This window comes from Cotesia glomerata, linkage group LG9 (genome assembly GCF_020080835.1).
Source record: "Cotesia glomerata isolate CgM1 linkage group LG9, MPM_Cglom_v2.3, whole genome shotgun sequence".
Classification (NCBI taxonomy): Eukaryota; Metazoa; Arthropoda; class Insecta; order Hymenoptera; family Braconidae; genus Cotesia; species Cotesia glomerata.
This window is the reverse complement of record NC_058166.1, coordinates 14,387,003-14,402,985: the sequence shown is the minus strand read 5'-3', so window position 1 is coordinate 14,402,985 and position 15,983 is coordinate 14,387,003. Positions and strand designations below refer to the sequence as shown.

General features: G+C 27.1%; 1 protein-coding gene and 1 long non-coding RNA gene across 4 annotated transcripts; both read left to right on the top strand.

Moving 5' to 3' along the window:
- Nucleotides 1-3,216: 3,216 nt before the first annotated feature.
- LOC123271200 lies at nucleotides 3,217-4,395 on the top strand. Its single transcript, XR_006510806.1, has 2 exons — nucleotides 3,217-3,769; nucleotides 3,877-4,395. It is a non-coding gene; the product is annotated as an uncharacterized LOC123271200 (long non-coding RNA).
- Nucleotides 4,396-5,992: 1,597 nt separating this feature from the next.
- LOC123271187 (ABC transporter G family member 23) lies at nucleotides 5,993-13,617 on the top strand. Of its 3 annotated transcripts, none has more exons than XM_044737429.1 (9): nucleotides 5,993-6,126; nucleotides 7,358-7,572; nucleotides 7,667-7,757; nucleotides 9,334-9,513; nucleotides 9,580-10,594; nucleotides 10,660-10,775; nucleotides 12,310-12,380; nucleotides 12,461-12,726; nucleotides 12,801-13,617. In XM_044737429.1, the coding sequence occupies exons 2-9, from the start codon at nucleotides 7,361-7,363 to the stop codon at nucleotides 13,100-13,102; spliced, it is 2,253 nt and encodes a 750-aa protein (XP_044593364.1). In that variant the 5' UTR covers nucleotides 5,993-6,126; nucleotides 7,358-7,360; the 3' UTR covers nucleotides 13,103-13,617. The 3 variants fall into 3 exon arrangements, with proteins under 3 accessions (XP_044593364.1, XP_044593362.1, XP_044593363.1); XM_044737427.1 differs by lacking the exon at nucleotides 5,993-6,126 and adding an exon at nucleotides 6,173-6,429; XM_044737428.1 differs by lacking the exon at nucleotides 5,993-6,126 and adding an exon at nucleotides 6,177-6,429 and having other exon boundaries at nucleotides 7,344-7,572.
- Nucleotides 13,618-15,983: the final 2,366 nt, after the last annotated feature.

Sequence of the window (15,983 nt, the reverse complement as noted above, 5' to 3'; positions counted from 1 at the left end):
TAATTTTGCATAACTTTTCGAAAAAAATTTTTAAAATTTTCTTCTTTGGCACAACTTTATTTTATGATAAAGGCAAACTTGTGACCAAATTTCATCCAAATCGGAAGGGGTCGATTCCAACTATTGGTCGATTTGACATGGAATGACCCACTTAATAAATTATTCTATTACTGTTTTCTATTTAAAAAAAAAAAATTAATTAATTTATAAGTCATTAAATTACTTTAATTTCGTTTTTTCTGTTGTTCTTCATGATTTTTTTCCCAAAAAACGAGGTTAAAATTAATTTCAATACTTATACGCACCTCAGTATACAACAAAAAACATATAAAAAATTAGCTATTTAACCGGTTTAGCAGTTGGCTAATTACCTGAGTTAAGCTAGGTTAACCGGTTAAGCCGTTGGCTAATTAGCTAAGTTAATTCGGCTAATCGGTTAAATGAACTAAGCTGGCCAGCTAACTGGCTAATTAACTTAGCTAACTTTTTTAGCCGGCCTAACCGGCTAAATTGTACAGCCCTAGTATCTATATATTTATGTAATACTAACAGTCCGCCCCGGCTTCGCACGGATATTTAACGACAATTTCAAAACTAATTATAATATAATATAGTCTATATCACCCGGACATAATGTAGCTTCCCAATAGTGAAAGAATTTTTCATTTAATGTAAACAAACAAACAAAAAAACAATCAAATCTTTCCTCTTTATAATTAGTATAGATAACGCTCGGCTTGTGGACATGATAACTCCCACAATTCTTAATGAATCTTCATGAAAATTGGTAAACTTATTCTACAGATAATTAGCTTGAATGAGTTCAAAAATGAGCTAAATCCATCAAATAGTTTAGAAATGGCAGCCATTAGAAATTTTCGAAAATGTAAACTTGAGAGATAATAATTATTTATAATATTGTTATTAAAATCATGAATTATATGAAATCTACCTTCCATCTTAGCGGATGCCAAATGGCTTTATTTATAATAAAATGGGTTTTTTTAATTAAATTTAGTATCATTGAAGGGGTTTTGATCTGAATTAGTGCCTTTTTAATATTTCATATGCTTATCAGCAACAGTTAAATTATTAGGATAAGTTTTCGAAGTAGTTATAAATCGATCCGAATTTCGCGATAAACAAAATTTTTTTATTTATTTATTTTGTTTTGTATATGTCAATCTGGTTATAAGTCAAAAATTAATTTACATAATTAAGAGATTAAGAAAAATGTTTTAACGGGTTTATAATATCTTTATCGTAAATTGGGTTTGATATTTTTGCAGCGGTAGTCATTTATGATTTAAATAATTAAGAGAGTAAAAAAAAATTTGTAACGAGCATATTATTATTTTTAAAGCAATTTTTATAGTTTAACTTGGTATATAATCAGAAAGGTCTTGAGAAGAATTAATGCTTTTTGGTTTTATATATTTTTCAGTAATCAATCTTTTATGTCAAGTTTTTGGAAGAGTTTTTAATTAATAGTTTGTTGGTTCTATAAATTTGTTCCGTCACATTTGTCCATTAAATTATTTGTAATTGATCCTGTGATAGGACTATTATAATTAAAATTGATTTAAAAATTACACAAACTACTAGTGCGATTATATATATAAAAAAATTATTAAGCCAAAGTTTTCTTATTCATAATCCGTAAATCTCGGTAGACGAATAATGGCTGCAGGTTTCTAGTATATGTTGATAATTTTATAAAAATTCAATTATACTGTTTTTAACTTCTTACTATAAAAATTAATGATTTTTAATTGCAAAATTAAAAAAATTACATTTAATATTTGAAAATTCAGAATTTAACATTTTTTTTCAACTAAAAAATAATTTTTTTTCTGGACTCAGAATGTATGAAAGTATTTTTCTCGTGGTTAAGGAATACTGTCAGAAAATTCTAAATTTTTTTATACCTATGAAGGACATGATGATACAATTACCCTTAAAATTTTAAGTTGATTGACCACCTATAACCCGAGAAGAATTTAATTAAAAATTGGATATTTAACATTGATTGCATACGCTCTCTGCAGTTCTGTACCAGTTTCTTAGTTATAAAAAGAAAACTAACTGTCAAAAACTATCAAAAAACTGACAGTCTTTTAATGTATTTATTGTGGGTTAAAAAAAAAAATAAAAAAAAATTTTTGACCGTCTAATTATTTGTAAATAACGGATTAAAGTTAAACAGTTTATGAAAAAGTATATAATATATATATATTAATAATGTATCGGTTACGTCTCCAGGGGTACAGTCTTGCGTAAAAATTATGAATTACTTAGCTACAAGCTCATATACTTTTGCGGCGCGTATAATCTCTAATTTTTTGACAATATCGTACTATGATAACTACCTTAATTAAACATAATAAATTGACTGTTGGCAAAAAATTCTGTGATGATACAAAATTTAACCATAGAAATCTATTTTATATTACAAAAACATCCTTGCCGCAAAATTTCTCTTATTCTTTTAATTATCTTCATTATACTCAAACATTTATAAAGAATCTTCTAAAGAACCATTGATAAAACATCTTATGTACAAATAGATTTTTCTAATAAAATTTTATCAAGCTTGATCAATAATACCAAAATACAATTCTTCCATTATAAAAAATGACATTAAGACATTTTATTTATTTTTTAAATATCAAATGTTACGAAATTCATATTTTAGTGACCTTTTGAAGTTCTAATTAACAGTCCCGCTCTATCAGTAATTTTTTTCAAGTGTTAAAATATTTTTAACATTGAATACAAAGAAAAGATTTCGAAAGTAACAATTTTATAATTAAAATTTCCGCTAGAAAATAAAAAAAATTTCTGCAATTAATATTTATTTTTAAAATTTATTAATTTTAAAAGAATAATTTGTATATTTTTCTTGCATACTTTTCAATTCATCACCTCTGAGCAATCCTCATTAAAATTCTTCACCTCAACTCTGAATCCATATTTAAAATAAAACAATTTATTCTTCTTCGTAAGAAAAATATCAAGTACTTAGTTAATTATTTTGCGGAAAAATATCCTGAGCTTATTTTCCAGACTTAAACATCAAGTTTGTAATTTATAAAAAATTTTTTTAAATCATTTTAAAAACGATCACATAACAAATCGATTCTCAGCTCATGATCTAATTAAAATATCTTTTTAATTACTTTTAAAAATAAATGAAACTCATAAGTATCTATCGAACGTTGTATAATAGAAAATCGAATAATTTAACTAGAAAAAATTCTCGATCGCTTCACAATATACGACATATCGAGGATAGTAGTAAGTAATACCTGATAATTACACATTGGACATCAAAATATAAACATACTAATTAATTTTTTAGGTTGAATTACGTAAATAGCTTAAGACAAAGAAAAAGAGATCTCTGTTGGTGTTTGTTGTTCAGTTCGTCAAGGCGAGCTTCTTTTTTACGGAATTTATTCTTTCAGCACACACGTATTTAAACTGCATCATTCATACAATAAAGTCTCAACAAGTTTTTGTTTAACTTCGTACTTTACATTATCATCATTCGTTTCTTCATTACTATTATTTTTTTCCACATGTTGAAGCAACAAAACGGGTTTGCCGAATGAAAATAAGATTAAGAGGATAAAATAATTATTCCCGACGATCCAATTCACTTCAAGGTAGTTTTCGAGGTCCCGCAAATTCTTAGAAAGGATTGACGGAAATTTACATACTTAAAACTATCATTGATTAGAATATCTGCACGAAAACGGCCTTCGGAGTAAGTGTGACTCATTACAACAAATACAACAGTGTTGAACTTTTTAATATTTTAAAGAGCGCCTTCATTTAATATATTTAATCACGCAGTTACTTTATTTTCATTAGAACAGATTTTCTATCTGCAAATCAATTATTAATCAGTATTAGACTCTTCTCTTACAACTGAGGATGTATCTTCTTTTGCGCAACTACTTGGTAAGCAAGGACAGGTCAGGTCAGGGGCTAGTATCCTTGGGTACGGTCCAAAGTCACTCAAACAAGTTTGCAAGTTTTATTTCTCGTACGCGAATGGGGGAGTCCCAAGAACGACCGTGTCTCCAATCTACCAGGACCAGTATCAGTTTTTTTTATTTGTTTCTTCTTCATGCCCACTCTTTATCATATATACTCCGTACGTTCTCCAAAAAATTTACAATATTTTATTCATTTGATTTATGCTAATACATTTTAAAATAAAATATCTTTCTCTATTTGATAAATTTATTTTAGTATTGAATTTTTTTATTTAATTACCGCTTAGTCATTTTTGTGCGATGTTGCAAGCGCTAAAACTTTCTCTTGATGATGCTTCAGATTACTTTAAAAAAGACTCAATATCTCGGGTGTTTTGATAAAAGTTTAAAAATATATGGATTTTAGTTATCCAATTGTAAAATGATAATTAGTTGTGAAAAATTTGGGTTAAATTTTTGCAGTGTAAAATTTATTGAATTTAATCATTAAATAAATTTTTGATTTTACATTAAAAAAATTTTTTTTAATTTTCTTACAGAAGATTAAATTTTTTATGAAAATGGCTTACAATTTTTGTATATTTCACTCATAATTTTGATTGAAAAATTTAACTCGACATTTGTATAAAAAATTTTGGTAAGTTTTTAATTTGTAAAAAAGATATTTACAATTTTTTTGAGCAATAACTTTTTTTTCTTGGTTTATTAAAAATAGAATAATTTTTAAAAAATTTCAAAAATTTGATTAAAAAATGAATATTTTTTTTTTTTTTTTACACAAAGTCCGTAAAAATATACTATAAATTTCTAGACTTAAATGGTCGAATTTTATTAAAGATTTTCAGTCGACATAAAATAAATAAAATAAAATGAAAACGATTTTTTCACAAATTTTCTTAATTATCGTAAATTTACTGGAAAATGAAATTAAAAAAATTTCAAAATACCTATTTTCTAATTTTTTATGCCAAAAAAACCAAATGACTGTAATAAAAAAAAAATTACAAAAATTACTCCCTGTATGACACAATGAACTTTTTTAATGGCTTCTACCAGGCTTTCCGCTCCAATGAAAAAACACATTCTGCAATACTATTAATGATATTCATAAATTTTAATTTATTTTTGTGTAATTTTTGAGCTACAATTTTAGAATTAAAAAATTTATAATTTAAAGAATATCTTAATAGATTCACAATGCCGATTGGCGCTCATGTAAATAAATAAATAAATAAATAAATAAATAAAATTTTTAATTCCAAAAAAATAAAACCCTATACTTTGAATAATTAAAAAATGAAAAATTTGGTAATTAATTACAAGCGGGGTCAACTCCATTTTGGGCCATAAATAGGTGAAAAATTAACATTTCCATTTTTTTTTATTCTAATTGTTTTTACGGCGCATTTATGATGAAAAATGTCGTGAAAGAAAAAAATAAAAATTTCGATAGCTTTTTTGCCTAAAATTTTTTCCTATTTTTGGATAAAATTTCTATTTTATCTTTTTATATATATATTTTTTTTTAAAGTACATAAAAAAACGAATAATTAAAAAAAAAAAAGTTGAATATTACAATTTTCTAAAAAAATAAAAAATTTTTGAAAATTTTGTTAAAATTTTGATAATCAACTTTTTTTTTTTAATTGTTTATTTTTTTATTTATTTTTCAAAAAAAATATCAATAAAATCAAATAGAAATTTCGTTCAAAAAAATAAAAATTAAAATGATTGACCCCCCTTGTAAATAATTACCAAAAATTTTTTCATTGAATAATTTTCACCACACCAAAAACCAGAAAAATTTTCTCCATAGTATTTCTGTGTAATATTTATTTTCTGAACATCTCAACGCTACATCCTGAAAGAAAAATATTTCAAGATCAATCAGTTGTTAAAGTGCATGTTTATAAAAAACTACTAATTAATGTTAAAGATAAATGTCAACTCACCAGAACCCGCGGGATAATCCACCGTTCAACGTTCATGGTCCATGGTTCGCAGAAAGATACAGCCTCCGAAATCCTCCTACGTCTCTGCCCCTTGACGCTTAACTTCTTGTTGCGATCTGCGACATACAGGACACACGTCATCGGCTCTGTTGGTGAGCGAGCCAGTACAGGTGAGGAGACAGTAAATGTTGCACAAGCGGTTTGATTCTTAGTTTGAGACTACCGTCCACATGAGCCTCAGTCTTAGTCAGTTGGTTGTAACTTCCACAAGTTAATTTAACTCCGATCAAACCACTCTCTATTTCAAATTCACCTGGCCACAGTAGTACTCTCTTACTCCAAATGACCTAATGGTTTCTCAAGCCTCGTAATCGAACAATTGTTATTTTTATTGTTCTTTCTTCACAGTGTTTTATTTTAAATTTCTTACAAATTTATTTATATTCTCTTTTTGGATTGTGATTCAGTGACGGGTAATTTATTTTTCCTTCTTTACTTATTAATAATTAATTAAATGTGCAGTGTTAATTTATGTGAGTGTTAATTAATTATAAATTCAAGGAAATAGCAACCAAAAAATTTACGCGCTTTAATTTTAAATATTAAAATTTGCCGCGCTTTTTTAATTTTTTAAATTCTGATTAAAAAAAAAAGTTCTTCAAAAAAAATAACTTACATTATTATTTTACATGGATGAAAATGATGAAATTTCATTGCATCACAAATATCTGACATTTAAAACTTATGAAGCTTTCTCATACATTCTTTGTATATATTTTGATTACATTTAACATTATTTTAGTTTAACTTTTGATTAGTCAGCATCAATTACTGAACTTTAATCGAGCAATAACAAAAATAATTAAAAAAAAAATAAATAAATAAATTTCCCTGTCCTGGATTTTATTATTTTTATACTCTGTGATGTAACTCGGGATTCCCAAATCCAGAGAGAAATTACTTTTACATTCAAACGTAATAATATTCTGTTTTATTATTTAATTAATATTGTGTCATATTTATGTTTCATAAATTTCTGCGTAGTATTGAAGCGTTTACTGAATAATAATAATAATTAGTAAATAAAAATAATGTCAAAAAAAGAATAATAAAAAATAAACGCATTGATTTCACCAGAAATTATCTGGTCGCTAGTCGGGCAATCGGTCCAGCCGAGCATGCTTACGATAGTGAGAGTCTGTTACATCACGGCATGCTAAACCTACCTATATATAAAATATTTAGGTATAAGTATTATGTATATGAATACTCACCAGAAATCATGTGCGGTAAAAAATAAATAATTCGAAGAGCAAGCGGGAGAAGAAATCAAGTTTGAAATAAAAAATACCTTTTTTTTTAATAAATATCTGGGAATTAATTTTAGAAAAATTTTTTAAGAGAATGGAGCCTACGGAGCCAACGAGTACGAGCTCCAAAGTAACGTCTATTGAATTGAAAACTCGACGAGCACAATTTCAACCTCAGGTGTCGACTTTAGATACCCGGAGGCGGCATGCGATATGTGTAAGAAGAGCCTTCAAAAAATATGGCCCTAAGAGCAATCCGAATGTTGTCCTTGATGGGCTTAATATGACGGTTCCCAAGGGTTGCATGTGAGTATGAATATGGAAAAGTCACGCGATGTTGTATAACTTAATAAATCACTTATAATAATAAATGATTTTTCCTATTTTTATGATTACGTAGATACGGACTATTAGGCTCAAGTGGATGCGGTAAAACCACATTGCTTTCATGCATTGTGGGAAGACGGCGATTAAATGCTGGAGAGATTTGGGTTTGGACTGATATACATTTTTAACTAAGGAGATTAAAATCTAAAGGACATAATTATATTTTTACTAATTACTTATCATCTATATCCAAAAATTAATACAAATTTTTTTGAAATTTATTTTTTTCTTTTTTTTTATTTTTTAAATTTCTATTGGAAAAATTTATTGAAAGTAAATGTATTTATTGTCACAAATTTAGTAGAATTAAGGTTTTTGACAGCTTATCAAAATGCTTTATTTTGATTTTAATCTCCTTAATTTGTTATGAAGAATTTTTATTGTGACGGGTCAAAAAATTTGATTTTTTTTTAAATAGGCATTAAAAAATAAGGTAATTATTTACAAATGGGGTCAATCCATGATGGGTCATGTTAATTTTTTTTTTTGATCTTGTTTTTTAAATTGTTTGTTTTTTTATATACTTTTTAAAAAAAATACATAAAAAAAAAAAAAAAAAAAGAAATTTTATCCAAAAACATGAAAGCCAAATTTTTTTTCCAACTTTTAAAGGCAAAAAAGCTATCAAAATCTTCATTATTTCATTTTACGACATTTTTTATCATAAATGCGCCGTAAAAACAAGTAAAAAAAAATTAAAAAATGTTAATTTTTCACCTAGTTATGGACCAAAATGGAGTTGACCTCACTTGTAAATAATTACCTTATTTTTTAATGCATATTTAAAAAATAATAACTAAAAATAATATTGAAGTCAGCAATTAAATTTTTTTTTTTCAAAAAATAAATTGGTACTAAAATAGTGTCTTTCATTACTAAAATTTCTATTTTTTTTATAATTTATTTAAAATCAATAGGTGTTTTTTAATTTCAGTTTCATTAAAAATTTTGGTAATTATTTATAAGTGGGGTCAACCTCATTTTAGGCCATAATTAGGTGAAAAATTAACATTTTCAAATTTTTTTCTTAATTCTGCTTGTTTTTACGGCGCATTTATGATAAGAAATGTCGTGAAAAGAAAAAATGACGATTTCGATAGTTTTTTTGCCTTTAAAAGTTGGAAAAAATTTTGGCTCATGTTTTTGGATAAAATTCTATTTTATCTTTTTTTGATATATTTTTATTTTTTTAAAAAGTAAGGTAAAGGACCCAGTTATTGACATTTGCCTAGTTATTGACTCTTGCAATTTTATTCTAATTGAAAAAATAAAATGTTCTCAAAAAATTAATTATCTTAAAATTTATAATTCAAAAAACATATTTATTAATTTATTAGAGTTAATTTATTTTTTTTTCTAATTAAAATAAAATTGCAAGTGTCAATAACTAGGCCAGTGTCAATAACTGGGTCTTTTACCTTACATAAAAAAAGAAAAGTTGAAAAAAAAATTGATTAATTTGATTTAAAAAAAAAAAAAAAAAAAAAAAATTAATACGAGCTAGCATAGGTGGACCCCACTTGTAAATAATTACCAAAATTTTTATCATAAAATTGTTTTTACTAATAATTTATAGCCCTTTAAAAATTAAAAAAAGTTTAAAAATTTTTTGACATGTCACACTTAATATCTTCTTAAATGAAATCCAATAAAATTTTTCTAAATGTAATTTATCTTCAGGTACTCGGAGGAAAACCAGGATCTAAAGGATCTGGAGTACCAGGTCCACGTGTGGGTTACATGCCTCAAGAAATAGCTCTGTACGGAGAATTTTCCATCCGTGAAACATTTATCTACTTTGGATGGTGCGCTGGAATGACTACAAATCAAGTCGACGAAAAATTAGAATTTCTAATCAAGGTAAGTCTTAATAATCTTACAATTCACCAAAATAAAATTTATAATTAATAAAAATATTAATTAAAGCTTCTGGATCTACCAAACGAGAACAGATTTGTTAAGAATTTATCCGGTGGTCAGCAACGGCGAGTATCAATAGCAGCAACTCTGCTAGCAGACCCGGAACTTTTAATTTTGGATGAACCGACAGTGGGAATAGATCCAGTTCTGCGACAAAGTATCTGGGATCATTTGGTTAAAATCACCAAAGACGGTACAAGAACTATAATAATCACGACTCATTATATAGAAGAAACCCGACAGGCAAGTATAATCGGCTTGATGCGAGGTGGTCGATTCCTCGCTGAAGAATCACCAACAAGGCTCATGGAGATGCATCGAATGGACACACTTGAGGAAGTCTTTCTCAAGCTGAGCAGACGGCAGAATATGGGATTAAGAAGGCGCAGCAGCATCCTCAGCAGTGTAACAGGTGTACCGCCGGATATTGATATCGATGATGAAATGAGCGGTGAATTCGGTGATAACGTCAGTATCTCTAGTCGGCGACGCAGTATTGCTGTTACTTCAGACGACGATCACATACCACAGCTGCCGCCTGAAGAGAAAGGCGGTAATACTTTCAAAATGCTTAATCCACAGCACATGAAAGCGCTCATTTGGAAAAATTTCTTGTGGATGTGGCGAAATGTTGGTATGATGCTTTTCATAATCGGACTGCCGGTTCTACAGATAATAATATTTTGTTTGTCAATCGGTAAAGATCCGGTTGGTCTTTCGATTGCCGTTGTCAATAATGAGTTGAATAGTAGTACCGATCTTTGCTTACCAACCATTGGTTGTGACAAAAGAATGCTCAGTTGTCGATTCTTAAAACACTTGAAGAAACGTAAAGTTGTGTTTACTAATTACGAACAAGAAGATGATGCGAGGTACGCTGTTAAAAAAGGTTGGGCATGGGCTGCTGTTAGTTTTCCTGAAAATTATACGGATTCGCTTATTGAAAGATTAGAAAGCTCTACTGATGTTGATGAATTCACTGCTGAAACTGCTAATATGTTTGTCGTTATGGATATGTCTAGTAAGTTTAGTGTTTTTTTTTAATTAAGTCTTTAAAAAATTTACTTTTTTTTTTCTTACTTATAGATCAACAAATTGGTCAGTTATTGCAGCGTGATTTTTACTATTCATTTCAAGACTTTGCTAAAGAGATGATGGTCGCTTGTGATAACAACGAAAAACTTGCGAACATCCCGATAGATGTAAGTATATAAAAGTTCAATGATTATTTAATTTAGTCTGTATTAAAGAAAAAAAAAAAAAAAAAAAAAAAAAAACATTATTTGATCATACTCGGGATGGAAAGGTAGATTTATCAATTTAAGCACATAGTTGTAGTTAAAATAAAATATTTGATACTATGGTAAAAGCCCCAGTACCTGTTCAGGAACCAGTACTTGCTCACTCGATGTGTTTGTATATCTATATTCATAGATGTAGATATACAAATACGTGTAGTGAGCAGGTACTGGTTCCTGAGAAGCTACTGGGGCTCTTACCTTACCTTTAAAATATTTATAATATTTATAAATTGAAGGGAAATTATAGATTTAATAATGAAAATTATTACTTATTTTATGAGCTATAACATCCACTTTACGGAATTTTTATTCGAGGATAATGACATAAAAATAATTATTTTTTATATTTTTTGCTGATTTTAAAAGCTAGAAAAAAAATAGAAAAAATTATTAAAAAAAAGAAAAAAAATTAAAACTAATTACATGAACTTTAAAATTAAATTGCCGGAATTTAGTTATTAATTATAGTTTTGAATTTATTTGGGAAAATTTCGTAAAATGTTGATTTTTATAAAAATGAATAAATTTTTTAACTAATCTGTACTAATATTATAAAGAGGAAATATTTGATTATTTGTTTGTTTGCATTGAATAGGCTCCGAAATTACTGAACCAATTTAAAAAATTCGTTCACTGTTGGGAAGCTACACTATCCCCGGGTGACATAAGCTATGTTATATTATAATGAAATTTGGAATTTCCGTTAAATATCCGTACGAAGCCGGGGCAGACTGCTAGTATTACATAAATATATACAATGTATATTATACATACATATATAAACTTCCAAACCAGCTATTTTTAAACCTTACTCGACTAAATAATGAATATAGTAACGAAATTCTATGTAAATTTTGACACAAGGGCCAATGCAATAAATAGATTTTATGAAATCTACCTAAAAATACGCCTAAGACAAAATTTTCCTTTTTCTCAATTATATAAATAATTAAAGAAACTTTGACTCAATGATTTTTTGAGATTTTTAATTCTAATTAAAGTAAATTTCAAAAATACTATCGCTTTATCATAAAATTAATTATATCTGACAAGAATTAAATGAAAGATCTTTATCTGCCAAAACAAATTTATGGAACCAAAAAATTATTTAAAACTACTTAAAAAACTTAAACATAATAAATTGACTGTTGCCAAAGAATAAATTTATTGAGTTTCATTGGGATTTGTTGAAAATTATGACCGTAATCGTGCTAAAAAGGCCGGATCTAACACATAAATACATACATTTATAAACTTTTGAGCTGATGCTACCTTTCGGTATAATTTAACAAAATAAAAAAAATTTTTCCAAAATTTTATGACAACAAAATTATAAATAAGTCTTCAAAAAATTAAAAATTTTACTAAAAACAAATTATAATTTTTAGATAAAAAAAAAAAAACTAATATTAAAATATTTATTTAATAATTTTAGTTTAAAACACCAATTTATGGACCACAAGAACCAAACTTCACAGATTTTGCAGCTCCAGGCATTATATTAACGTACGTGATATTAATAATATTCTAAAGTAATAAAGTCATCAATAAAATAATTACGAATTTTTTTGAATATCAATTTACAGGATAATATTCTTCTTATCAGTCGCATTGACCTCAGGTGCTATGTTACTGGAACGTAACGAAGGTCTTCTTGAAAGAAGTCTAGTATCAGGATTAACTGGAACGGAAATATTATTCAGTCAAGTGGTTACACAATTTGTCGTGATGACCGGGCAAACTTTAATGGTTTTAATAGTGACATTTGCTGTATTCAAACTGACATGCGAGGGTGAAATTGCCTGGGTAACTGTTCTGACAATCCTCACTGGTCTCTGTGGCATGTGTTTCGGTAAGACTATCACTAATTTACATAAATATAAATAATCTTCAAATAAGTATGTGATTTATTATTATTACTTACAGGGTTCGTGATTGCTTGCGTGTGTGAGACAGAAAGAAGTGCGACATACATGGCGATGGGTTCATTCCTCCCGATCGTTATGCTCTGCGGAATAATATGGCCAGTCGAAGGAATGCATCCTGTTCTACGTGCTATTAGCTATGTACTACCTCTAACAAAAAGTACGGAGTCAATTCGCGCTATGCTAGCCCGGGGTTGGCCTATCTCCAATCCGACTGTTTATGAAGGCTTTCTCGCAACTTTCATTTGGATTATTATCTTCCAAACTCTAGCGATATTATTACTTAAATTCAAAAAAGGTTGAACAGACTTTTAAGTAAATAATTATACATATCTTGGTTTTAGATTTATATATTAGTTAATTAAATATTAAAAATAATACTAGAAAATATAGGCTTTAATATTAATCAATTAATTAAGTTAAGATTTATTTTAATGTTATCATTTGCTCAATGCATTTTAGATTATTTATTTTGTAAATTCTTATTATATAATAACAAATAATTATATTTTATAAGTATATGCAATTAATTTGTAGTAATAAAATAAGAATTGTTTATTTTTTAAGAAATAAGATGTATTGTACAGTTTATTTTATTAATAAGTAATTGTCACAATTAAAGATGTTTTCTTTGTTGTATAAAAATTTTTTTAATCATTTTTGAATTTAGTTGTTTTCTTTCTTACAGACTGAACAATACTTATATACAGGTAATTAGATTTGGGTGGGTAAAATCGGGTAATCAGCTTAATCAAGATGGAATATTGTAAAAATATTGTACTGCAAGAGTTAGACAATAAATGGAATCGACACGCGTTTTTGGATTTGACTGATTTCAATATTTATGTAAATTTAGACTCCGAAGATTATTGGAGGAAAATCTTAAGATATTAAATTTAATATAAAAAAAGCTAATTAATTTCACCATTAATGGTGAACTATTGTTTAACCCTTCGTACCTGTTGTGTTTTTTTTTTGTCTCACTTGCACTATATCGCCGCCCTATAAGTTGAATGTTGTTGCGTGAGAGAAATTCTCATAGCAACCGGCTCAAAGGGTTAAGAATCTAAAAAAAGTTATATACTTTCTATTACAAGGTTTACCATTTTCAAATGTATCCGTTAAGAGAAGTTTCAGTGACATTAAAAATGTATGATAATTAATTTAGCGGATATTTGATAATTTTAAGAATTTTTGTAACAAATAAATTATGACAATAAATAATTATAAAAAAAAAATTGACATTTAGAAATTTAAAAAAATTAAAAATGCAATTTTTTAAAAATAATTTTTTTGAAGAAATTTGTTTGTTAAAAAAAATTAAAAAATTTTCAAGTGACAGATAAATTTAATGTCATTAAAAATGTAAAAACTGATCATAGAAATAACTTATCAACTGATACATTAAAGTCTATTTTAATTACTAAAAACTTTTTATCCAAAGATAGTGATACTATAAACTTTGAACCAAATGAAGAAATGTTAAATACTAATATTTGGGATAAGAAAGACGTTTAAATATTGGTATATATATATGTAAGGTAAAAGCCCCAATTATTGACGGGGGTCTAAATATTGACACCCTAAATTATTTTTAAATATATTAAATTATCTGTAATAAGAATAACGATCAAATAAATTTTTATTAAATTCTAATTAATTAAAAAATTGAAAAAAATCACATTCAGTTCAAAATATTAAATATTAATTATTAAAAAAAAATAAAGTTAGCACCGGTTCATCAAATCAGCTTACGAGCGTCTATTTTCTTAACAACTTTGGTTAGAAAAGCATTTTTTTTAACTGCCGAGTTTAAATTAATTTTTTCATGTAATTATATGATCTATGTTTTTTTTTAATTAACAATATATGAAATATTTATAAAATTAAATAATCGAAATTAATTGTATGCTTTATGATATTTAAATAATGGGAGTCAATAACTAGTTCATAATTTTTATGGTGAATCCCATATTGACAGCCAGTCGACAGCGCTATGACGCCTTTTTTTTTTTAAGTATAAAATACGTTATATACGCGATTATATTCAACCCTCGCGGTTTTTTAAATACCGTAAATTTTCGGTATTAATGCGTTTACTGTAAATTTACCGTTATAATTCTGAAATAATACGGTATTTCTGTGGTCATTTTGGCCAGTTTTTTTACTATAGTTATGCAGCATTTCTACCGTACTTTTGCTGCAAAGTTCAGAAATAATACTATAAAATTACTGTAAAACTCTAGAACTTTTACCGTAAAAAATCTATGTATTAACTATAATATAACTATAATTTTAAAATAATAAAATCGTATTTCTACGGTAAAAATACCAAAGATATACTATAATTTTGCCGCGTTTATACTGATATAATTAAAGATATAATGCTTTCTACCGTAAGATGGACGGCTGTGTTTATTACTCGGTGAGTCTTATTAGGTGACTGAGTAATTAAGTATGGATAGTGTCTCTGATAGCTCAACTGGTAGAGCCTTCGGCGCGTAACTAAATGATCTGAGTTCGAATCCCGGTCTAGACTAAAAAAAATTATTAATAACAATAACAATCGAGAAATTAGTTTATGAACCTCTTAAAAATAATTCACGATAATTTATAATATTATAAAAAAAAATTTCAAGCTATTGAATAATAGTAGTAAAGCAGCATATTTTTGGTATTTTGCCGGTAATAGAAAGTAGGGATCTTCTTTTCCGGTTTTTTGCTGCGCAATAATGCCGCAGATATACAGTAAATATGCGGTATATTTACGGTTTAAATGCTGTAAATATACCGTAACTTTTCTATTGTATTGCCATAAATATTCTGAATTTATTTCGTAATTTTTTCATAATAATTCGACAAAAAAACTGGCTAAAATAACTGAAGTATTACGGTAAAAATACAGCATTTATATCGTATAAATACCGAATCTTTACGGCATTTCCAAAACCGTGAGGGAAGGCTCTTAACTGTCAAATAACTCGGCGTGTTTTAGTGTTAAATAAGTTTTTAAATAAATTGTTATATTTTTCATAATAATTATTCATTAATAGAAATTATTATTAATTAACTTTAATAATATTGATTACTTTATATCAAGTTTTTGATAAATAACAATATAACCAAATGATTCGACGCATGTGCAGTAGGGGCGTCAATAATTGGGGTTACGGTACGTCAATAA